The sequence below is a fragment of the Salmo trutta genome, chromosome 1 (genome assembly GCF_901001165.1).
Source record: "Salmo trutta chromosome 1, fSalTru1.1, whole genome shotgun sequence".
Classification (NCBI taxonomy): Eukaryota; Metazoa; Chordata; class Actinopteri; order Salmoniformes; family Salmonidae; genus Salmo; species Salmo trutta.
This window is the reverse complement of record NC_042957.1, coordinates 44,264,817-44,290,543: the sequence shown is the minus strand read 5'-3', so window position 1 is coordinate 44,290,543 and position 25,727 is coordinate 44,264,817. Positions and strand designations below refer to the sequence as shown.

Genomic DNA, 25,727 nt, shown 5'->3' with positions numbered 1-25,727 from the left:
CTGAATGTTAATAATTGTTTTGTTCTCTTTCGCTCTCTCCTGGAGAATGGCTTTCCCCTGTCACTCTCTAAACTGTGGCAACCTTCATTTTCATTTGTTTCTATTTCCCTCCCTATCTCCCTTTCCTACTCACACATTTATATTAGGAATTTCATGCCTGTGGTGCCTTCATGGCTTTTTCTTCCTCTCCCCTGTACGTGTACACACACCTTCTTTCTGACACCATATTTACCTGCCTGTCTGTTAGGCTGTCTGACACAACACATTCAATGCATTCTTGCACAATACCCCCGTGCTTAATCTGCCTCTTTACCAAGATATCAACACCAATGCCGTCTAAAACAGGACTTGCTTATGGCTCACATTTTTTGTTTTTCTTCCTCAAAGCAACACGCAGGGTTGCCAGTGCTGGACCTTTCAATCCACCATTTCTAAAGCGCTTGGATTTGATTTAGCCTAGTTCTTATAGAGGCTGTCCAAGGAAGGTCACAGCAGAGGAACAACTGGCAACTCCCTCACTAGTTATGACTCACACCCTGGTCTCTGTCTCAACATGCTCCAGAAACTTGATTCAATCCTGCTGCTTTCATTCATTCTTTGTTTTTCTAATGCTCTCTTTATTTTACTGTCTTTTTGTCCTTTCTTTCTAGCTCTTTACCTGGCTCTGACTGACTGCTTTCTCTCTTTCTTTATCGTGTGTGTGTGTGTGTGTGTCTTTCTTACTCCTCCGTCCTCTTGAGTCAATTCAAAAGCCATTTATTTTCTAGGGGAATTTCTATCCACACCATGAATTGACTGAATTGAAATGGAATCGAGTCCAACCCTGAAAGATACCATATAGTCATTACACTCCAATGTAACAGTTCATAAGAATCCAGTTTAATCGCTGCACCTGCAGAAATGCATTGTGAGGGAGGCTTTTGGAGGCTTTTAGCCCTTTGGATACATGCTTAGCTAATGACTTTCTCAGACACACAAAGAAGCTAGGCTAGAGCCTGCTGTTAGTGTTATTGTGTTTTCTCTCCGACGTGTTTTCCTGGTGTTTGGGAGAGATGCCTACGAGGGCACTTGGAAGTGTGAACCGCGCCAGCCAGGAAAAGGAGGAAAGGCGAGGAGGATGGTGGAGTGGAAAGAGGAGGAAGGGAGGGAGGGCAGTGGAGAGAATATAGTGCAATTAACAGTGGATGAGTTTGGTGGGATGGAAGGAGAGGGGGTTGATTCAGGATGTCTCTCCCAGACTGCAAAGTCTAATGAAGTGCACAGTGCATTCTCACTCGCGCACATAGCCAATCAATTTCTCCCCCTCTCTTTTACACCCATCCTTCTCTCAGACAGTTGATCACTTTATCTGAACCCCTGAAACATGTCTCTCTCTCTCATTTCTTTATTTATATATACACACCGCATTTCCAGCCTCTCTCAGCCCTCTTCAGCTCCCCTCCGTAGACTGACTCGGGTGGAGAGGCTTTGTTGTGGTGGTGTGGCAGCCTGGAACTCCCACAGCCTCCATTTTTAGAAAGCGCTTATTATTTGTCTTCAAGCTGTCTGCGCTGTCTCCTCGCCTGTCACTACAACTACTCTGCTCTTTCCTTCACGCTGTAGCTACGGATCAGCTGGTACTGCTGTTGGTCAGTTCAGGCTCACTTTATTAGTTATGCAACCCCGCAAATCTAGGCCTATAGCACTATCCCTTTTAATAGGACTTTTAGGTTGAGATTTCTGTCTCAATCAGGTATTTTCTTTGAGGCAAGGTCTTTAATATCTAAACTAGAATAAATTCCATCCCTGTTGAACCCCGCTTTTTGTAGTTGTTTTGGACGTATTTCTGCCTATTCGGCATGCCCTTAGCGAAGAGAGCCTTAGTATATTACAGACAAACCATGATTGTATTTGTCGCTGCTGGGGCTTCTATTGAAGTTTTAAAGTGAACAGTAATATTATTATTTTTATATTTTCATTTAAACTTTCCTTAAAGTGTTCCCAACACCTCTGGTGGTATGCAAACAAAACTTAAGGAGAGTTGCTTGTTTGGTCTATGAGCTCACAGTAAAATTTCAAATACTTCTAGTGTGACTGTATTTATCCAAGTGTGACTGGCTCTCGTTCTTACACAACCCTCTTAATTCAGCTTCCCTTCACTTAGCTCTCCACTCTTGTGTAAGACGTTTTGGGGGCCATACTGTATGTGACACGTGTGTAATGGTCAACGCGAGAAGGGATTCATTCCAGTCGATGCCCATTACAATGGATGGCTGTCATGTCAGTGTGATGACCTTGTAGATGAACACTGAATATATATCCAACCTATTGTGGAACGTCTGATTTCTGCATGTCTAGTTTCCTAGGCCGTAATCTCTTCAAAGCCCATGTACACTAAATGTAACTAAGACGTGATGAAAATGCTCCTGCATAAGTAATCAGGTCTATAAAAACATGTTCCGTCCTCCCACTGCCCTGGCGGCTCTGTTGCTTTTATGGTTCTGCAGTTTCCTTCCAGTTTCTCAGCAACAAGGAACACTAGTTAAACAAAAAAACGTTCTCTGGAAGTCAGCTAGCTAGACATGACGGCCGTTGTCGCATTTTGTGCTGTGATTCCAATGGCGTCGTCCCAAATGGCACCCTATTCCCTGTATAGTGCACTACTTTTGGCCAGAGCCCTATGGGCCAGTGTGGAAAATAGTGTTGAAGGTGTGGAAACTGTCAATAAACAGTAAAGTGTTTGTTGTGAACTTTTAGAAGTGAGATTTTCACTGGGGCAGTTACTTTAACCATTTGTTACTAGTATCACCTTGTTACAGATTGCGACGACACAACGGCCATTTCAAAAGCCAGTCCAACAGGGACCTTTCGACGTCAAGGTCTAATCACATGACTTGTGAGGGCCGAGGTCATGAAAGACTTAGCAATATGAACTTGTTTACGAGAGCCGAGGGCAGGCAGGAAACAGCAGTTAGAGCTGAAGAGAGAGAGCTGTGTTTGTGTTGCACCAGTGACGCACAGCTAAGTTTTACTGTCACTTGGCTAGCTGAGCTACAAGAGGCCCGGGAGGAGGAGGAGGAGGAAGTGCACTGAAACCAAGGTGTTTCGGTTTTCGCATCAGGCAGCGCAAAACAGATGTATAAGTAATAGCTTGGGTATTACCGCAACCAAAGTGTGATAATTGTTTCCGTGTAGAAATAGCTCATTGACTCACCTCAGAGAGAGAGAATGAGGGTCTTTTCTGCTAATTCTACATTTCTGTGTCAATTTTCAAATTCAGTGCCCTGTTGTCACCCAACACGGTCTCTCCTTCAGACAATGTCGATCTGATCTGAAATCATGTTTGGTGCTTTGTTCTTACTTCCTGATTTGTGTGGCAGTTGCGAAGTCTGTTCTACAAATGCTACAAATGTGTTACACTAAACGTTAAAGTGAGCATAGCTGACTTTCGCCTCATTCTTTTGACATTACTGTAGAGGTCTTCTCTTTTTTTTTTATCCAGTAGCAGATAAATAGTGGATGTGCGCTCCACACACACTCCATTGTGACGTGTAAAGTCTGTGCCATAGCAATGATCCCCAGTAGCATTGGTAGACTGAAACCTATTTCCCTGGAATTTAGTGTCTGTGCAACACTTTAAGACCGCCTCTGCCTGGCGAATGGCTTTTCTGGACGACGTCGTGACTGTTTGGCCCCAAAATGGCTTCCGTCAGCGAGGAATGTCACTCTGGCTCAGTCTCCTCCAGGGCTGTTTTTTGCTCTCACACGTCGTGGCTAAAAGACCCAGATGAGGAGAGAGAAGAGGAGAGGAGACAACGAAGAGACCCTTTTTAAGACGAGCTTTAATCGTGTGTGCGGGTGTGTCCTGTTTTTCTACCTGTCACATTCATCATTTCCACTAATTACCTCTTCTCCGATGACAGCCGAGCTTTGCCGTTTTTGTTTTGAGCTCGAACTACACTGCTCAAAAAAATAAAGGGAACACTTAAACAACACATCCTAGATCTGAATGAAAGAAATCATCTTATTAAATACTTTTTTCTTTACATAGTTGAATGTGCTGACAACAAAATCACACAAAAATAATCAATGGAAATCCAATTTATCAACCCATGGAGGTCTGGATTTGGAGTCACACTCAAAATTAAAGTGGAAAACCACACTACAGGCTGATTCAACTTTGATGTAATGTCCTTAAAACAAGTCAAAATGAGGCTCAGTAGTGTGTGTGGCCTCCACGTGCCTGTATGACCTCCCTACAACGCTTGGGCATGCTCCTGATGAGGTGGCGGATGGTCTCCTGAGGGATCTCCTCCCAGACCTGGACTAAAGCATCCACCAACTCCTGGACAGTCTTGTGGTGCAACGTGGCGTTGGTGGATGGAGCGAGACATGATGTCCCAGATTTGCTCAATTGGATTCAGGTCTGGGGAATGGGCGGGCCAGTCCATAGCATCAATGCCTTCCTCTTGCAGGAACTGCTGACACACTCCAGCCACATGAGGTCTAGCATTGTCTTGCATTAGGAGGAACCCAGGGCCAACCGCACCAGCATATGGTCTCACAAGGGGTCTGAGGATCTCATCTCGGTACCTAATGGCAGTCAGGCTACCTCTGGCGAGGACGTGGAGGGCTGTGCGGCCCCCCCAAAGAAATGCCACCCCACACCATGACTGACCAAACCGGTCATGCTGGAGGATGTTGCAGGCAGCAGAACGTTCTCCACAGCGTCTCCAGACTCTCACGTCTGTCACGTGCTCAGTGTGAACCTGCTTTCATCTGTGAAGAGCACAGGGCGCCAGTGGCAAATTTTCCAATCTTGGTGTTCTCTGGCGAATGCCAAACGTCCTGCACGGTGTTGGGCTGTAAGCACAACCCCCACCTGTGGACGTCGGGCCGTCACACCACCCTCATGGAGTCTGTTTCTGACCGTTTGAGCAGACACATGCACATTTGTGGCCTGCTGGAGGTCATTTTGCAGGGCTATGGCAGTGCTCCTCCTTGTACAAAGGCGGAGGTAGCGGTCTTGCTGCTGGGTTGTTGCCCTCCTACGGCCTCCTCCATGTCTCCTGATGTACTGGCCTGTCTCCTGGTAGTGCCTCCATGCTCTGGACACTACGCTGACAGACGGCAAACCTTCTTGCCACAGCTCGCATTGATGTGCCATCCTGGATGAGCTGCACTACCTGAGCCACTTGTGTGGGTTGTAGACTCCGTCTCATGCTACCACTAGAGTGAAAGCACCGCCAGCATTCAAAAGTGACCAAAACATCAGCCAGGAAGCATAGGAACTGAGAAGTGGTCTGTGGTCTCCACCTGCAGAACCACTCCTTTATTGGGAGTGTCTTGCTTATTGCCTATAATTTCCACCTGTTGTCTATTCCATTTGCACAACAGCATGTGAAATGTATTGTCAATCAGTGTTGCTTCCTAAGTGGACAGTTTGATTTCACAGAAGTGTGATTGACTTGGAGTTACATTGTGTTGTTTAAGTGTTCCCTTTATTTTTTTGAGCAGTATATTTAGATGTGTTGCATCTCTTCATGTGACAGGCAGACTTTGAATAGACTTTTGCGGTTCTTCTGGTTGTCTTGTTCTTGTTTTTCTCTGCAGGATAGTCCCCGAGGGTTGTTTGGTCTCGGAGAGGAAGTACTAATGCTGCTGCCACAAAGGCTATTTTCCTCTCCTACTCCTCCTCCGCGTGGGAGAAAATGGCGTCTGTCTTTGGCTGGAAACACAGGGACTTGGTTGTGAAGAGAGGCACTCCGGGTCAGGCTGAGGTGGAAAGAGACAGAAAACGAGGGAGCGCTTTTCTGTCTTTTGCTCTCTCTTCACGTCCCTTTGATAGTCCTCCACTGGCTAGAAGCCTGTGGAACTGTTAGAAAGAGAGAGAGAGAGAGAGAGAGAGACAGTGTGTGGGGGAGAGAGCGAGCACACTGCCATCTCTGTTCTCTTTCACTCTCTCTCCTTCTCTTTTTCTTTTTTTTTTTGCTCATGAGATTTGTGCCTCTCCCTGCCCTCTCTGCCACTCTCTCTTTTCCTCCCCTCATTCCATCTTTGTCTTTCTTTCTCTGTCTGCCGTCTCTCTGTCAACCTCCCTAGTTCTCTGTCAGTTGGTGCCACTATCTCCCCTCTCGCTTTCTGTCACCCCCTCTCTCTCTCCCCCTCGACACTCCTCTTTACTCTGTCCTCCTCTCACCTGTCCACACTCAATCTCTCTCTCCTGCATCCACCTCACTGCGTATCCATTCAAAGCAACCATTTGAAAGAAATAGTCTCATTGGAATCGCTGCCACCCTGCCTCTGGGTGTCAAACTCATCAAGCCCAGAAAGCCTACTCACTGTATTATGTATGTGTCGTTGTGTGTGCCTGGTGGGTCATGCTTATTTTTTGGTAATTTTGTTCCCGATCCACAGGGTACAGGAGGGACCATTGTTTGCCACTAAGCGGGTCTGTGTGCGCTAGGTTAACTGCTTTCTAAATGGGATTCCTGGAGCTACACATTTAGCCACCAGCTGGGTGGTTGTGGAGGGGGAGAGGAAGGAGGGATGGGGGAATGGGGGAGGGAAGTAGAGATGCAGTGGTTTTGGGAGAGATATCATGATTGGTTTGTTTGTTGTAACTGGTAGATGCTTTGGGGTGGGTCTTCTCTCGCTCACTGGCATTTTAGTAGTTCAGTTAAAGTAGCTGTATGTTTGCTAGAAGCACTGGCAGTTGTCTCACGAACATAATTGTAACTGCAGAGTTTACAGTTAACACAACAGTAGTAGCTACTAGCAGCTGTGACCCTCAGAGGCAGTAGCCAGTCTCAGTCAATGGGACAGAGAGGCTGAGACCGAGACAGTGCCCTGGGGGGGGGGGGGGTCATGGTGGGCGGCATGCCTTTGACCGTGACCCTTTTCCCTCCACGCCGTTATGGACAGTGTAACGCCCGTGACCGGCCTCGGACCAGCGGGCCAGAGAGAAATAAAGGACCTGTGAGGATCAGAAGGGCCACGGGCATAATCAGGCTTTTACAGCTGCTAAAGCTGAGATGGAAGTATATACTGTATGGAAACACACACACACACACACACACACACACACACACACACACACACACACACACACACACACACAAATTGTAGTAACCCAATGTGTGGACAGTTCTACAGCTAGTGTTTCCCTGTGACATAATGTGCAGTAATACACCCCTACCAGCGGACCACAGTGGATCATACTGCTGATAGATAGATGGTACACTACAGCACACCAGCAGCAGGGTTATTTATGGCTGTTCATCTATTAAAGGCTGCCGGCTGAGAAGGACATGACCTCTAAAAGAGAGAGCGAGAGAGGCAGGCATAGCTCAATGGCTGCCCTGTTAGCAAGGGATTCACACACGCAGCCCTGTCAGCAGAAGTGTGTGTGTGAGAGAAAGGAGGAGACCATGAATGTGTATCAGTGGCCGACGGGCCAGTGTGTGTGTGTGTGTGTGTGTGAGAGAGAGAAAGGAGGAGACCATGAATGTGTATCAGTGGCCGACGGGCCAGTGTGTGTGTGTGTGTGTGTGTGTGAGAGAGAGAAAGGAGGAGACCATGAATGTGTATCAGTGGCCGAAGGGCCAGTGTGTGTGTGTGTGAGAGTCTTCGTATCTTTTATGCAAGTGTGTGTGCGCACATGTGTGCGTGTAGTTATATATTTTGGTGTGTGTGTAAGCCCTCCTCCCTTCTCTCTAAGCTGATTGGACGGTCTCTGACAGCCAGGGTGCTCTGTGGCAGCAGTAGCCGAGCTCTTCTGTGATTGGTCCAGCTGCTCCAGTGGCGGGTGCTGTCCCAATTGGGGTGGGGTGACGTCAGTACTGCTCACTGGGTCAGCATTGCGAGAAGGAAGGAGAGTAAGAGGGGGGATGATGATGATGATGGAGGGAGGGGACACTGCAGCATTCAGAACCCCTCCAATGCAAGAACGCGTGTTTTTTTTTTTCTTCCCAAGTTGTTTCACTCTCAGAAAGCAGGGAAGATGGAGAGAAGAGAGGAGACGTTCATGTAAACTCTCTCTCTTCTGCAGTAACACTACTGCTGGTAGTAGTAAGTCGAGGGCCTGCTATTTTGAATGGCAGTTGTGCAGAAGGAGAGGGGGAAATTTTGGGGGGAGGCGTTTGACTGTTGTGGCTTCTGCCGTGTTGAATTCTTGGTGGGCAAGGCTTGTCGTTTTAAACGATGCCATCAAGATAGAATGTGGTTAACTCAAAGGTGTTAGCAAGGCTCACACTGTTAGGAAGATGGCTAACCGGCCTGCCAGTAAAACACTTAATTCCTTAGTTTTTTTTAAACTCTAAACGGATAGTGTTCAACTCAACGTGGGTCGTTCTGACCTGCAGTACTGTCCCCATTCATCATGGTGGAGGACCAGAAATAAACGGCTCAGGTACCTCACCGTTTACAGCCAGATTCTCGCTCTCTCATTGTATTTCTCTCCTTCTCCCTATCCACTACCTAGTTCTCTCTCTGTCTCTGTGTGTGTTTATATACAGGGCTAATAGCAGAAATAAAGAGCGCTCTATCCTTCTTCATTTTCTACCTCCCTCACTCCTGGGGAGAGGTAGTGGGTTATTAGAACAGAGGGAATGCTGCATTCCTCTCGCTCTTTCTCTCTCTCTTTCTCTCTCACCATTGTTGATTAGCAGGGAGGAGAGCATCACTCCCTCTATTGCTCTCCTCCTCTCGCTCCCTCCCTTATCAAACCCCCCCCCCACCCCTGTCTTTCCTCACACTCATTTTGTCCCTCCCTCAGCACGTTTCTATAGGTCCAATCATTTCTAGTGCCCCATAAGGGTTAAACAGATTGACAAGCGAGTCCTATGTGGTGTGTGTGTGTGTGTGTGTCTTCCTGCAGAAATGCGAGAGAGAGCAGTGAAATGTGCTAACAGTGCAAAGCCCCATATCCACCATTCAATACTGTTATATTGGATATAAGAGTCATATTGAATGTTGATTGGACATACATTGGTTATGTGACAGTGGTGATGGTGCTTGTCGGTATGATGACTAGTCTATGATGGCTGTTTTGTGACGGGCAGGACCGTTTTCACGTGACGGTGATTGTGTTGCCAAATGACTCGCTTTACCGAGTCTCATATTCAGCTGCACCACCTTATCCATCAACGGAGGGGTACTCTGATAACCGATACGCAGTGTAATTACAGGGACATGATGAGGGGATAGCTTCCACCCCTGCCGTCTCTCCTCCTCATACAGCTGGGGTGTAAGTAAGTAGCCTCGCGTGAGCTTTGGCTTGTGCGAGCCGGAATGCCTCAATTGAGCCTGTTTTCGTGGCGTGAGGAAGCTTGATGTACAAGTACACCCCCTGGACAGGATGCTAGACTATCACAGGGCCTTACTACACTCAATCTATCTCCTTAATGCTGAGCGCCAAGCAGAGACGCATCGGGTCCCATTTTTACAGTCTTTATTAAGACTTGGTCGGGGATCGAACATCCAATCTCAGGGCGGACACTCTAAACACAAGGCCACTGAGTTGGCTACAGCTGGGGTGTAGACTAATTTTGGGGCGGCAGGTAGTGGTTAGAGCGTTGGGCCAGTAACCGAAAGGTTGCTGGATCGAATCTCTGAGTTGACAAGGTAAAAATCTGTCGTTCTGTCCCTGAACAAGGTAGTTAACCCACTGTTCCCTGGTAGGCCGTCATTGTAAATAAGAATTTGTTCTTAACTGACTTGCCTAGTTAAATAAAGGTAAAAAAATGAAATGTGATTGGTTTATTGATTGGTGACCACTAAAATCAGCCATACTTCATGGGATCAATAACATTTATTTAAGCTTTGATCTTTTAACCCCAAATGGGGTTTGGAACAGTGGGAGATCTGTTGTCGTTTGTGGCCTCCAGGCTTGGGGCGACACATTTTTGGGAGGCAAAGCACTCTGTGACAAATTACCTGTTATGTAACGTAAAATCAAAGGTTAATTGAACAGGAAATTGAAAGTCGCTTCGGCCCGATGGGCTCAGACTGAGTCGTTAGCTAGTGTGGTTTAGCTACTATGTGTCATGCATTTGTCTGGTTTGAGCACTGGTATGAATCGATATTCAAGTCAGCCAATATTAAATACAGTAAATAACTCAACACGTTGTTTTATATAAATGCTTTCCTTCAGCGCAAAAAAAAAGAAATGTTTGTGCTGTAACCGAGCCATGTTTGTTTGGTTTGAATCTTGCCCCGTGTCAGATTTGGTCTCAGACCTTGTACCCTGCCCTGGCAAGCTCCACGTGTCGATGACAATGACAGCCAGAAGCCCTGCAGCTAGTCTGCTCTTCCTCCTCTCCCTCCTCCTCCCTTCACAGAAAGAGGAGCGTCTATCCCTCCCTTCATCGCTTAGCCTGGGCTTGGGGAAGTGGACAGAGCGGGGGAGAAAGGAAATGTGGAATATTCTCGTCTCATGTGGATTCCATCCCTTCAGCAGACCATAGCTCTGTCTGTCGTTAAAAAAAGCCTACTGCTATTATATATTTATAATGTGATATAATAGAGATGATTTAATATATAGTATTTCCTACGCTTCCTGTTAATCTAAGCAGTTTGAGATGTTGTATGATGGAAATGGATCTAATGAATGATTTAGCTAGCTGAGGGTTTGGGATACTATTAATAACTCATGATTGAATCGCTCCTAGCTGCTACCCTGCCAGACTGTAACATACTATCACATGCATGTCTTCAGACATATATATCCCCACTCTTACATGGGGAAACTGCTGTAGTGCCTGCAGTGTTCGCCTAAGACTCCATTTCCTACTGCTAATCTAATACTTTACAATGCCATCTGATGGTAATGGAGCTAATGAATAGTCTGTGCTGGTGTCAGTGATCTTGATAGCCAAGGGATGGAACATTACTGTAGCTTGCGTGGCTATCTCCCTGATGGCTAGCTATATAGCTAGTTGCTATGTTTACTGTAGATAACATACATAGATCAGACTGATATGCAGTGCCACACAGTATACTGTAGGCTATAAAGTATCCTGCAGTGTTTTTAGAATACTTTCAGGGGATCTCTGTATACTGTATGTATATCTAATAGTTTTTGAAGCCATCTTTTGAGAATCCGTCTAGGGAATGGTTTGATTTAGTCTCCATGTCATTTACTGGCACATCATCCTTCCACAATAGACTGCCCAGTCCCTCCCTCTGGCTATGGTAAGATGCCATAATAATATTATTTTCTGCTGTACAGTGCAACCCGAGTATTTCGCAGAAAGGCACGTGGGAGCCTTATTGTATTGCAACTGTGAATGGACATTTTCAAATGCCACATGGTGTGTTCGTCTTTCTGAATAGTTATATTGACTAGAATGGTGCGCTGTGTTTCTCTGTAGGCCTACTATACAGGTTAGAATGTACAATACCGCAGTCCAGTGTTTCCCAAACGCTGGGCTGCCTGCGGATGTCTTTGGGTTGAGTCATAAGGCTGGGCACTGGGTGTATGTTATTGCTTTATTTGTGGCTTTTGTTTCAGGAAAACACCCAAAAGCTCTATTGAAGATACAGCTTTTAAAACGTTTGGAAACATGCAAAGGCACAGTCACGCACACACACACACACACACACACACACACACACACACACACACACACACACAGGAAGAGAAGACTCCTCAACCCCCTCAGTCTGACAGTGGAAACACACACACACACACACACACACACACACAGGCCTATCACAAGGGAGGTGGAACAGTAGCCGATCAGTATCTACCACTTCCTGTCGTCATGTTGTGCTTCCTGTCCCTCCCCAGTAGTGTCTGAAACTGTTCCAGAGTCCGTCTTGAGCGTATTCTACTGAATATACCCCTATGATACAGCGCTTGCACCAGACGCCATAGAAACTCCTTAGCGACAAGGATTTGTTTGTTGTTGCCCGTCACCCTTAGCTGTCAGGGGTAGTGACACATGAACCCCCTAGAGACATAAAGACAGACTGAGGCTAAGTGTGTGTGTGCGCGCACATCTAGACAGGAAAACGTCTTCATCAAATATAGTCTCTCTCCCTCCCTTCCTCCCTCTAAATCCCAGCAGCGTGGACCCCCTCCCCTCCACTGTTAAAACCAGCATGTCTCCTCAGGTTCATTATCAGATCACCAAGTGGATTATTTAGCTAGGCAAACACCCTCCTCGGCATCCTCCTTCCCCTGCTGTGGTAGCCGTTAGGCCTAACAACGTTCGCCTAGTGTGCTACGGCAGCAATGTAAAATGGTGGCTGGGACAAAGTTGGTCTTTTATAATGTGGGATTCGGGATTTGAATTAAAGGTGTAGACCTGCTGTTTTCCCTTGAGCAACGTATTTGAAAAAAATAATCAAATGTACACTCGGCAAGGGAGGCTGCAAATTGGAAGATCTTGGCAGATTTGAACTGTGTCGCCTCCTCGTTATGTATGATGACGTCATTGCTGAGTCTGCCTTTTTAAGCCAGATACTGCAGTGCACGTGTCAAACTCATTCAATTGAGGGCCGAGTTTCTGCGCATTTTCGCTCCTCCCTTGTACTCGATTTGATGAGTTAAGGTCACTAATTAGTCAGGAACTCCCCTCGCCTGGTTGCCTAGGTCTTAACTGAAAGGGAAAAACCTAAAACCAGCAGACACCAGATCCTCCATGGGATGAGTTTGACCGCCTTGCTGAAGTGTTATTAAGATACTATACATGTGGACATATTCATGTTCCTGTTGGGATAATGGGGTGTCTGACTTGTGGTGTCCCTTCCCCTCTGCATTCTGTGTGTGTGTGTGTACAGTATTGTCAGTGACCTGCCTCTCATTGAGGGGACAGTACAGAGCAGAGGCGAGGACGTCCTCTGTGACGAGCACTGTTAAGGCCTGCTGTGTGAGACGACTCTCTCTCCCTCTCTGATTTTTTTAAAGAGGGATAAACAAATGATTTGTAGATTTACACACAGAAAAAGAAAACATGGTGAATTAAGGGGTGACGAAAAATGATTAAAGTACAGCGCATAATCAAGATAAAAGGCTGTTAGGCAGAGAAGTTACATGGATGAGGCTTTACATGGAATATCCAGATTCTTTTTTTTTCCTTTTGAATTTGAAGGAGTTGAAGCTGTTGCAGTGCCTGAGGTGTTCTGGGAGACAGTTTTTTTGGGGGGGGGGGGGGGGAACAGACCTCTGTAGGAGATGGGAAATTGACCTGGTCTTGTATGGAAACAGGGGGTGTGGAACTCTGTGGCAGTTGTTGTGGACCCCTCTTTTCTCTCCACATTCCCCTCCCTCCATACCATCTCTCCCCCTCTGCTGTGTTTCTCTTAGCCGTTCTGGTGAGTATCACAATCGCTGCGGGTTGCCACATGCTTTAATCACATGCATGAGCCCTATTGCCCAAACTGATTGCATTTATATGGCGTTCCTCCGTGAGGGATGCTGAAAATACTCTAGTCACATTCCCTGTGTCCACAGGCCTGGCTGAGAGCTGTGTATCCGTGGTAACCAGGCAAGCAGTGTAAAACATCGGCCCGCATGCCCAATTTACGTCGCTCTTAAGGCGCATGAAACCATATGCTTCTTTTTTCAGGGAAAACGGCTAGTGAAATACAACCTACTCTCACACTCTGCCCCGCCTCACTGGAGTCTAAACTGCTGACTGTGCCAGAGCTTTTACGTACATTCGTCCGTGGCGTTCGTCTTTTGAATGTTGCCTCATGTCTCGCTCTCCATCCACCGCTCCAGCCAGCCACCACACCCCCTCCACCCCACCGCAGTACACACACACACACACACACACACACACACACAGCTGGGCGGAGCCAAGAGAGAAGGCACAGGCTATGCTATGGTTGTAATTGCTATGCTGTTAGCATTAGCAACATGCTATGCTGCTGCTAGCGTAGTGCCAGCTCAATCCTGTGGAATGGCTGAGAGGCAGGAAACCGGGAGATGGTTAAACACAGTGATCAGCCCAGCCACATTCCTCACTGTCTCTGTTTTACGTCCAAAATTGCACCCTATTCCCTATACTTTTGATCTAGGCCCATAGGACCGTTCGGGACGCAGTCACTTTCTACCCACCCCGCTCTCCCCTAAGTAACCTGCTAAAGGTAGGGGTCGCCCTGAACCACAGATCTATGTTCAGATTTACCCTCGTTCTTCATCTCAACCGTTAGGGAGATTGATGGAATAATAGCTGATTCTGTGTAAGTGGTTAAGAACAGCTCCCACAAACTGAACACAACCAGGACATCTGTTTTATCCTCTCTCGTTCTCCTCTCCTTCCTTCCTCATTTGCCTCCCCCCTCTCTATTTTTATTATTTGCTTCTCTCTCTCCCTGAATTGGGTTAGTCCATGGCAGTATAATACATCTGTCTTCCCTACTACTTACTAAAGCCACATACCATTTAGAATACACTGTTTAGTAAGAACGAATGCAGTAAGCAACATACTAGGCTCATCCTACTGATAACGTGTCATCTAACGCATAATTACGTTGATTCCCGCCATTCGTTCATTTTGGTACAGCGCGTCCCCTCAGCTGATTACCAGCTAGCTGTTGTCAAACACACGTGGGTCGCGAAAGACAATTGTCTTCCTCGATAGTGTGCCGCGTATTCTACGAGATGAAAAGCCGAAAATGAGTATGACATCCTGGCATTTTAAAGCGTACTACATTTTCGAAATGTCACACTATATAAAACAAATTTTGCATACCCAAAATGCCTACTATTTAGAACGCGAGTACGGGTATTCGGACACGGGCCATGTGTCGCTCTCCCTGCCACAGCTGGCCTCTTGTATCAATGTACAGCTCCAGGGAAACGGCAGGCGGGCAGGGGAACAGGACAAACTGCCAGCTAGGGATGAGGACTTTCCAAACTGGTCACATCAGGCCAGAGCAGGGCCCTAAATTCAGACTTGGTCTCATACTATACTGTCAAAATGATTTATTCACGTCTGTGTGCTATACAATAGCCTGCACATCTGCATGGATCCATTATCTGAAAATAGTTGGCTACTGTAACTATCTTAGCCACCCTGAGTCACTACAATAACTTCACTCAATTTTTTTTACTGGTTTGCATTTGGCTGATGTTTTATGGCTGTGAAATCATGCTGGGCAGCCGTGTTCATTTTCCACTGGTCATATCTGGATCTCTGAGGTCATCTGGAATCTGCTCTCTCTGTCCGTCCGCATTCTCATGTTGTATGGTAACTGGTAACCACTAACCATTTTATAATAGCAATAAGGCACCTCAGGGATTTGTTGTATATGGCCAATATACCATTGCTAAGGCCTGTATCCATAATATACTGAACAAAAATATGAACACAACATGCAACAATTAAGGATTTTACTGACTTACAGTTCATATAAGGAAATCAGTCAATTGAAATAGATTCATTGTGCCCTAATCTATGGATTTCACATGAGTGGGCCTGGGAGGGCATAGGCCCACCCACCTGGGAGCCAGGCCCAGCCAATCAGAATGAGTTTTTCATTGGAGGTGGCTTATGGTAGCGAAATTAACATTACATTATCTGGCAACCGCTCTGGTGGACATTCCTGCAGTCAGCATGCCAATTGCACGCCCCCTGTGGCATTGTGTTGTGTGACAAAACTGCACATTTTAGTGGCCTTTATTTGTCCAATGCACAAAGTGCACCTGTGTAATGATCATGCTGTTTAATCAGCTTCTTGAGATGCCACACCTGTCAGGTGGATGGATTATCTTGGCAAAGGAGAAATGCTCACTAACAGGGAAGTAAACAAATTTGTGCGCACAATTTTTAATGAAACCAACACCTTACATGTTGCTTTTAGATTTTTGTTCAGTAATATATACCATTTAGCAGACGCTTCGATCCAAAGTGACTTACATTCATGCATACATTTTACCTACAAGTGGTCCTGAGAATCGAACCCACTATACTGGCTTTGCAAATGCTATGCTCTACTAACTGAGCTACAGTAAAGACCACTCTCTGTCTGTCCTCATTCTCATGTTACAATCATAAGGTCCATTACAGCTCTAAAAGCCATTACTTAGCTTTTGCCCATTATAGTTTTAGTACAGCACATTTATAATTGACTCTCTATAGGAAGATAGAGATCATTGAGCTGGTCAGCTTGTTCATATCGAGTGAGGGAGGGCGGTATCTTATGTTTTTCCCCGCTATGGAAGCTTCCGCTGATTTAGACCATATTGTCAAAGTTATCGTAGATTTATGTTTTCAGATGTTAAATGAGATTTTCACTATTTAGCTGAGCAATGCGCCATAATAGGGCAGACACTGAAAACACACAGGTTTTTTTCAATGTGTGCCGTGCACGTTTTAAAAAGCGTGTTTGTGTGTATGTGTAAAATGAATTCCCTGAAGTCTAGACAGAGATGCTGAGACTGAAGGAAAAAAACTGCCCTCTGACTGCAGCCTGGGGAGAGAGAGACAAAGAGAGATAAGGGAGAGAAACTGGTGTCAAACTAACATTTGCTAAGCTGCGGGTTGCTATGGCGATGGGCACCATGTGACCACGGTGACGGTATTCACACAGAGTGGGGAAACTGTTTCGAGAGAGTGCAGGCGAGAGATTCTTGAAAAGCAGAGTTGAGATTACAATGCATTTGATAAAATATTGATGCTCCTAGGCAGAGAGAGAGAGTGATGGGATGTGGGGGGAGGGGTCAAAAGCAAGGTTGTGAAAGAAAGGGCCTATTGGATATTTAAGGATTTGAATGGTTGTTTTATTTATATTTTCTCACAGACCCAATCATTCTCTCTCTCTAAGTATTCACATTCTTTGATTATGGCAAGCTTAAATACTATAAGTTCAGGAGTAAAAATGTGCTTAATAAGTCACATAAGTTGCATGGACTCTGCAATAAGTGTTTAACATTTATTTTAGAATGACTACCTTGTCTCTATACCTCACACATACAATTGTCTGTAAGTTCCCTCAGTCGAGCAGTGAATTTCAAACACAGATTCAACCACGAAGACCAGAGGTTTTCCAATGCCTCACAAAGAAGGGCACCTTCTAGGTAGATGGGTTAATTTTTTTTATTAAAAATAGACATTGAATATCCTTTTGAGCATGGTGAAGTTATTAATGACATTTTGGGTGGTGTATCGATACACTCATTCACTACAAAGATACTATAGGCGTCCTTCCTAACTCCATTGCAGGAGAGGAAGGATGAGGCCAATGGTGACTTTAAAACAGTTAGAGTTTAATGGCTGTGATAGGAGAACTGAGGATTGATCGACAACATTGTAGTTACTCTGCAATACTAACCTAAATGTAAGAGTGAAAAGGAAACTTGTACAGAATACAAATATTCCAAAACATGCATCCTGTTTGCAAAAAGGCACTAAAGTAATACTGCAAAAAATGTGGCAAAGAAATTAACTTTATGTCCTGAATACAAAGCGTTATGTTTGAGGCAAATCCAACAACACGTCACTGAGTACCACTCTTCATATTTTCAAGCATGGTGGTGGCTGCATCATGAGTATGCTTGTAATCAGCAAGGACTAGGTAGTATTTTTTTAGGATAAAAAGACACGGAATAGCACATAGAGCTAAGCACAGGGAAAATCTTAGAGGAAAACCTGGTTCAGTCTGCTTTCCAACAGACACTGGGAGACAAATTCATATTTCAACTTAACAATAACTTAAAACAAGACAAATCTACACTGGAGTTGCTTACCAAGACGACATTGAATGTTTCTCAGTGGCTTAGTTAGATTTTCAAGCCAATTAAGTAAAAAAACTATGGTAAGATTTGAAAATGGCTGTCTAGCAACGATCAACAACCAACCTGACAGAGCTTGAACAATTTTTAAAAGAATAATGTGCAAATATTGTACAGTCCAGGTGTGCAAATCTCTTAGACTTACCCAGAAATACTCAGAGCTGTAATCGCTGCCAAAGGTGATTCTAAAATTGACTCGGGTGTGAATACTTATGTAAATGAGATTTCTGTATTTATTTTTCAATAAATTAGCAAACATTTCTAAAAACATTTTCACTTTGTCATTATGGGGTATTGTATGTAAAAAAATTAAAAATAAATAAATATCTATTTAATCCATGTTGAATTCAAGCTGTAACACAACAAAATGTGGAATAAGTCAAGGGGTGTGAGTACATTCTGACAGAGAAAGGAGGATACCTAGTCATTCGCACAACCGAAATGTGTCTTCTGCATTTAACCAAACCCCTCTGAATCCGTCTGGTTGTAGTTATCTAATAGGTGGTGGTGGGGTGGGGGGGGGGTGTAAAAATCATCTTCGCTGGCTGCTACATAGGGCCAATCATATGATGTGTTAACACACCTCTGGTTTATGTGCTATAAAATGGCTGTTCCTTTTATTATGCTAGTTATGGTGTAACTTATCCACAGCTGTCTTTAGGACAAAATGTTTCTGTATTTTAAACATCTGGATGGCAGTGCTGGGTTTTCACCAGCTGAAATGAGCTGTAAAATCAGAGGCATAGTTTGTAGGCTTATTTTCCATTTGAGGGGGTTATGCAAATTCTATGTAAATGAAGCCCCCATCAGTGAAATACATGTTGATTATGGTTGGGCTTGGTTCAGTGTGGCTTTGTGATAAGTAGTCCGTCTCTGGTGTAAAAGAAGCAAACAAGTGTTGGTATTTTACTAGGGGTAGTGATCTGGCTTTCTCAGTAGTAAATATGAATCTTCTGCCTTTTTGGAGCAGAAGGACGTGGCACACCTACTAGCTGCCCTGAATAGAGCGGCTGATAAGGCGACGTCTTTCATTTGAGAAGTAGACACATCACACTCTTGTTTAAAAAATGGTTGTACTATTTTGATATTGAATCCTGCATTGTTGGATAGTTATGAAGTTAAGCATTTCACTGTACTAGTATCAGGTCTCGGCTTCTTTTAGTAAGAGCTTATGAGGCAGACAGTGTTCATGTCACTCTATGGAAAACTGAAAGTTGAAGAGGAGATTCGAGGACTTGAACCAATGCTGAATTCCAAACCCTTATTTATCACATCTTATTTTTGTCTCTTCTCTTTCTGCCTCTCACACAGTTAACCTCAATTTCCCCATAAAATACCACGGCTTATTAAATTCTCCCCTGACCAGCTGATGAACTCAATTCCCTTGTTGCCTACTTTGAATTATTTCTCACATCTGTGCCCCCATCTACCTTCTTTACTCTGCTCCTATGAGCACAAGACGTTGAAAATGTCTTTCATCAAATTTTCCAAGCTGGGCCTAGATAACATAGAACTGGACTAGGGGATTTGGGGTTAGAATTTTAGCAGTACAAAATCCTAAATGTTTAGGGTTGTGTTTTATCCGTTTAACCTCATCAAGAGAATATCTACCTTATTTCTACTTGACCCTCTTAGCACACTTGTGGATAACTGTTGTTAATTTGTTGGTGGGGGGGTTTTACTATGGAAATGAATGCATATGAACAATGTTGTCATGGCAACCCTGGATCAGATCAAATAACTTGATAAAGGATTCCTCCCAATTTATGATATGAATAATACATGTGAAACTTCATGGTGTGTGTGTGTGTGTGTGTGTGTGTGTGTGTGTGTGCGCGCGCGCGCACTCGTGCACGACCCCCTTTCAAATATTAAACCTCATCCCTCTGAAAGCAGAACGCATCCCCCCAAAAAACGCCCCTACCTCTCCAGACCTGCCCGGACACCTATCTAATGCAGGACGGGAAGTTATGAAAAATACATCGCCCTGTTAAATATAAATCACCTGAGTAGCACTAAAATACACCCCACCTAACCACTCACTGGAGCACCCTCACCACTGCTCTCCACACCCACAAGTTTCCAGCGTAGCAGGGCACACCAACACCCCCCAGAAGTATGTCCTCGCTGCCAGAGTGAATTTGGCAGGCTGCAGAGGGAGGAGAGAGGCCTTAAATGTAAACACGAATGCACACACACACGCTCTCTCCTCTCTATTGCACTCACACACATTAAACTAGATCGACTTTATTAGCTTGGATGATAAGCCATTAGCTCAGTGAGAAGCCATGAGGGTGTGTGTTTGTATCAGCGGGCCGTATATAACACCACCCCTGTCTGTCTGGTTATTGGAGACGTCTCCTTCCGCCCTGTTAGCGCCTTGGCCGCCTGGCTCTCCTTTTAGCTCCGGGTAGAGGTCTGTATGCCTGTTAGCACAGATTTAGGATCAGCCTACTCTTCCCATAGTCTTATCCTTAACCATTAGTGGTGAAAATGCTAACCTGACCTTAAATCATTTTCTAGAGCAGGGGTTCCCAAACTTTTTCACTCAGGGCCCCCCTTCCAGCATTGGGGAACATCCTGTGCCTACCCTGCGGGTACACATGCCACGTCTGTTTTTCTGGGCACAAGCACTGTTCATAACACAAACTGTTCACCCCACAGTTTGGGAACCACTGTTCTAGAGGAAATGTCTTCTATGAGAAACCTGTTGTGGTGTAAACTTTGTGTGTTGGTGAGTGTCGAACTGACCTATGACCTTTTGTCTTCACTTGGCAGGTGTTCACCACGTACTCCAACGAGGATTACGACCGACGTAATGATGACGTGGACCCCATGGCGGCTTCGGCTGAGTACGAGCTGGAGAAAAGGGTAGAGAGACTGGACCTCTTCCCTGTGGAATTGGAGAAAGGTAAAACCTGGTGGAATCTTCTAGAGCATTACAGATCCTCACAGTATATTGTTAGTCCTGCATGGCTCAGTCGGTAGAGCCTGGCGCGTGCGACACCATATATTTAAATACATTTTACGTATGGTTGGCCCCAGCAGGAATCGAACCCACAGCCCTTGGTGTCGCATTTTTTAAAAATGTAACCATTTGCTAAGCATACACATGGTTAGCAAATGTTATTGCATTTGTAGAGAAATGCTTGTGCTTCTAGTTCTGACATTACTTGTTCGATATTGGTGCACTAACAATGCCTAATGGAATAAGGAATGGAATAAGAAAAAATAAATAAACTCAGCAAAAAAAGAAACGTCCTCTCACTGTCAACTGCGTTTATTTTCAGGAAATGTAACGTGTAAATATTTGTATGAACATAACAAGATTAAACAACTGAGACAAACTGAACAAGTTTCACAGACATGTGACTAGCAGAAATTGAATAATGTGTCCCTGAACAAAGGGGGGGGGTCAAAATCAAAAGTAACAGTCAGTATCTGGTGTGGCCACCAGCTGCATTAAGTACTGCAGTGCATCTCCTCCTCATGGACTGCACCAGATTTGCCAGCTTTGATGCACCTGTACTGACCTTGCCTTCTGGATGGTAGCAGGGTGAACAGGCAGTGGCTCTGTTGGCTGTTGTCCTTGATGATCTTTTTGGCCTTCCTGTGACATCGGGTGCTGTAGGTGTCCTGGAGGGCAGGTAGTTTGCCTCCGGTGATGCGTTGTGCAGACCACACCACCCTCTGGAGAGCCTTGCGGTTGTGGGCGGTGCAGTTGCCATAATAACCATCATATGAAGTAAATTTGGAGTCACCCGATAATATGGTGTGTGTGTGGTCCTCCCATTACAACCTGGGAAACCATGCAGTTTATTAGACTACAGATGAAATAAGTTATGATGAACTTCACAGAGTGGTGAAAATTCACGATGAGGAGCTTGATGCTGCTTTCCAATAAATATTGCACTGTACCTATCTGCGAGCTGCTGGCTAGAGCGCATGTGCCACGACCAGAGTATTGTTGATCTTTTTGGCCTTCCCGTGACATCGGGTGCTGTTGTAGGTGTCCTGGAGGGCAGGTAGTTTGCCCCCGGTGATGCGTTGTGCAGACCGCACCACCCTCTGGAGAGCCGAGATTTTTATTTTTTTATTTCACCTTTATTTAACCAGGTAGATGCAGTGCCTTAGACTGCTGTGTCACTACGCTCCACACGATTGTCGCTTTGGAGTTCAATAGCATAAACCAATACAACAGAAAGACGACTAGAGAGAGAATTAAGTGTAAACAGTTAACTGTAACTATTAAAGTTATAACTAGTAGCTAAACATTTTCAGTGAAGTCTGCAGTTCCCATTAAATTGCTTCAACTAGCTAGTTGAAGTCTTTGAGTAACCTTTACTCTTTTTCTCACAAATCTGCTAGCCACATATATTTACATGAGGAGCAAACACCTTAGTGGTCACTAAGTGCTTAGTGGTCGCTAATGAATTCAGAGTCGCCCGTTATCTCCTTATTGGATTTATATTAAACTAGATTAGCAGTGGCTAATTGCGTTCTAATATGGATAATGGCGTAGTAGTTTTAGCTAGCTACTGTATCTTTAAGTCAAGGTCCCCCATTTTATTCCATTTATTTCCTTACATCTGGAAGGTAACATATTTATGAGGTTAGAGTTCAGGTGGGCCTTCTCGCTTCAGCAAACAAAGGAAAGGAAGGATGCTCAACAACAATGACACAGATCATGAGAATGGCTTACCAAGAAAAACTTCCAAAAGGACTAATTCAAGGTAAAAAGGAGTTGGAGCACTAAAACAAAAAAAGAGCAGAGATTGATTGATTTTTTTTTCTCACTTTAATCCATTGTACAGGATGCAAACAGGTGACTGACTGACGTCAAGCTGACGTCTTCTGCGTAGTGACCTGACCATTGCACTTACGGTGAGGGGAAAAAAGTATTTGATCCCCTGCTGATTTTGTACGTTTGCCCACTGACAAAGAAATTATCAATCTATAATTTTAATGGTAGGTTTATTTGAACAGTGAGAGACAGAATAACAACAAAAAAATCCAGAAAAACACATGTCAAAAATGTTATAAAATTTGGGAAATAAGTATTTGACCCCCTCGCAATCAGAAAGATGTCTGGCTCCCAGGTCTCTTTTATACAGGTAACGAGCTGAGATTAGGAGCACACTCTTAAAGGGAGTGCTCCTAATCTCAGCTTGTTATCTGTATAAAAGACACCTGTCTACAGAAGCAATCAATCAATCAGATTCCAAACTCTCCACCATGGCCAAGACCAAAGAGCTCTCCAAAGATGTCAGGGACAAGATTGTAGACCTACACAAGGCTGGAATGGGCTACAAGACCATCACCAAGCAGCTTGGTGAGAAGGTGACAACAGTTGGTGCGATTATTCGCAAATGGAAGAAACACAAAAGAACTGTCAATATCCCTCGGCCTGGGGCTCCATGCAAGATCTCACCTCGTGGAGTTGCAATGATCATGAGAATGGTGAGGAATCAGCCCAGAACTACACGGGAGGATCTTGTCAATGATCTCAAGGCAGCTGGGACCATAGTCACCAAGAAAACAATTGGTACCACACTACGCCGTGAAGGACTGAAATCCTGCAGCGCCCGCAAGGTCCCCCTGCTCAAGAAAGCACATATACATGCCTGTCTGAAGTTTGCCAATGAACATCTGAATGATTCAGAGAACTGGGTGAAAGTGTTGTGGTCAGATGAGACCAAAATGGAGCTCTTTGGCATCAACTCAACTCGCCGTGTTTGGAGGAGGAATGCTGCCTATGACCCCAAGAACACCATCCCCACCATCAAACATGGAGGTGGAAACATTATGCTTTGGGGTGTTTTTCTGCTAAGGGGACAGGACAACTTCACCGCATCAAAGGGACGATGGACGGGGCCATGTACCTTCAAATCTTGGGTGAGAACCTCCTTCCCTCAGCCAGGGCATTGAAAATGGGTCGTGGATGGGTATTCCAACATGACAAGGACCCAAAACACACGGCCAAGGCAACAAAGGAGTGGCTCAAGAAGAAGCACATTAAGGTCCTGGAGTAGCCAGTCTCCAGACCTTAATCCCATAGAAAATCTGTGGAGGGAGCTGAAGGTTTGATTTGCCAAACGTCAGCCTAGAAACCTTAATGACTTGGAGAAGATCTGCAAAGAGGAGTGGGACAAAATCCCTCCTGAGATGTGTGCAAACCTGGTGGCCAACTACAAGAAATGTCTGACCTCTGTGATTGCCAACAAGGGTTTTGCCACCAAGTACTAAGTCATGTTTTGCAGAGGGGTCAAATACTTATTTCCCTCATTAAAATGCAAATCATTTTATAACATTTTTGACATGCATTTCTCTGGATTTTTTTGTTGTTATTCTGTCTCTCACTGTTCAAATAAACCTACCATTAAAATTATAGACTGATAATTTCTTTGTCAGTGGGAAAACGTACAAAATCAGCAGGGGATCAAATACTTTTTTCCCCTCACTGTAGCTCCTATTTCTAGCCTAGTGGCCCATTGAGACACAACAATGGATCCTGTACAATGGATTAAAGTGAGCAAAAATAAATCTCTGCCTTTTTTTGTTGAGTGCTCCAACTCCTTTTTACCTTGAAATAGACATTTTTTAAAGTTTTTCTTGGTAAGCCATTCTCATATTCATGAGGTTATTGTAGTATTTGATTAAATACAATTTCCCCATCTCCTATCCCCTCCTCTCCACAGATGGGGACGGTCTGGGGATCAGCATCATCGGCATGGGTGCCGGGGCGGACATGGGTCTGGAGAAACTGGGCATCTTCGTCAAGACGGTCACTGACGGAGGAGCTGCGCACAGAGATGAAAGGTTCTGAACAATCTGTCTTTCAGCAGTGTATCCCAAAATTGTGTTTTTCCCTTGCTCCTTGTCCTCTTTTCCCATTGCTCACTATCACTCTCTCCCTCCCCCCCTGCAGGATCCAGGTGAATGACCTGATCGTGGAGGTGGACGGGACCAGTCTGGTGGGCGTGACCCAGGCCTTTGCTGCCTCCGTCCTCAGGAACACCACCGGCACTGTCAAGTAAGAACCCTCACTCAATAGCTGTCAATAAACACTTAGTTTTAACATCAAGCTATTGGTACAGTATATATTGTGTATTTACTGCACTCTGGTCAAACTGACAAAATCTGTTATGAGAAACTAAGCATGGGATTGGAAGGAAGGGGGTCTAGATACAGAACTTTAGGAAGACTGGTGATAGGGAACCAAACACACTATTGCTCCCAAGTACCATAACTCCACCTCCCTTCAGACCAGATCACAATTGGGATCCCCCTCCCCATAGGGCTAGGCGGTATTTACTTGACCTTCTATACCAGTATTTGAACGTTTGTTAAATGTTATACGCTGTGTGTAACATCCATTTTGTTAGTGTACTTCGCTACTTGAGTCATCTCTCTCCACTCTTTCTCTCCATGCCGCTTTCCACACAGACCTAGCCATGCCCCCTGTCACTCAAGGAGCATGTTTGTTGTTCCTCAACATCGAGACACTTGCGTTCAGTCTGCATGGTCAATGCAGCACAAACAACAATGTTGATGACAATGATGCTGTTTTCACTTTGCTTCTTCATATAAATCCACTAGCGTTCTATATTGACACTATTAGTTTGTGTTTCTTACATCAGCAAACAGCTAGTTTGTATTTTCTTAGCAAGTTGCCCTAAATCTTGTGAGACGCAAATTGTTACCCGCTAATAGCTAGCTAGCTAATACAGCCTGATAATACCAGTAATGATGTAGACCTAAATCAGCATGTTGTTTGTGCAACAGTATCTTCCAAGTCAAAGAGGAATATGCAAAGCAAGAATGTTAGCTACATGAAGTAGCTAAGATAAAACATGCAATGTCGCCAAAGCTGATAGGGTCCCCTAGGAAACACATCAATACTTTAGTTCCTACCCTGTCACAATAACTCCTCCCTGGCATTTTTAATTCGTTGTCATGTCAAACAACACTGTATTCAAAGTGCCCACTATTATATTCTAGC

The 25,727-nt window shown here is 44.8% G+C and overlaps 1 protein-coding gene across 3 annotated transcripts in view; it reads left to right on the top strand.

The window, feature by feature from the left end:
- The window catches only part of ppp1r9ba (protein phosphatase 1, regulatory subunit 9Ba), a 61,374-nt gene that overhangs the window by 16,788 nt on the left and 18,859 nt on the right, over positions 1 to 25,727 (top strand). For all 3 annotated transcript variants that reach the window (XM_029757676.1, XM_029757668.1, XM_029757685.1), the window contains exons 3-5: positions 20,504 to 20,636; positions 24,424 to 24,544; positions 24,654 to 24,758. In XM_029757676.1, the coding sequence (XP_029613536.1) occupies positions 20,504 to 20,636; positions 24,424 to 24,544; positions 24,654 to 24,758 (359 nt within the window). The remainder of the gene's footprint in view (positions 1 to 20,503; positions 20,637 to 24,423; positions 24,545 to 24,653; positions 24,759 to 25,727) is intronic.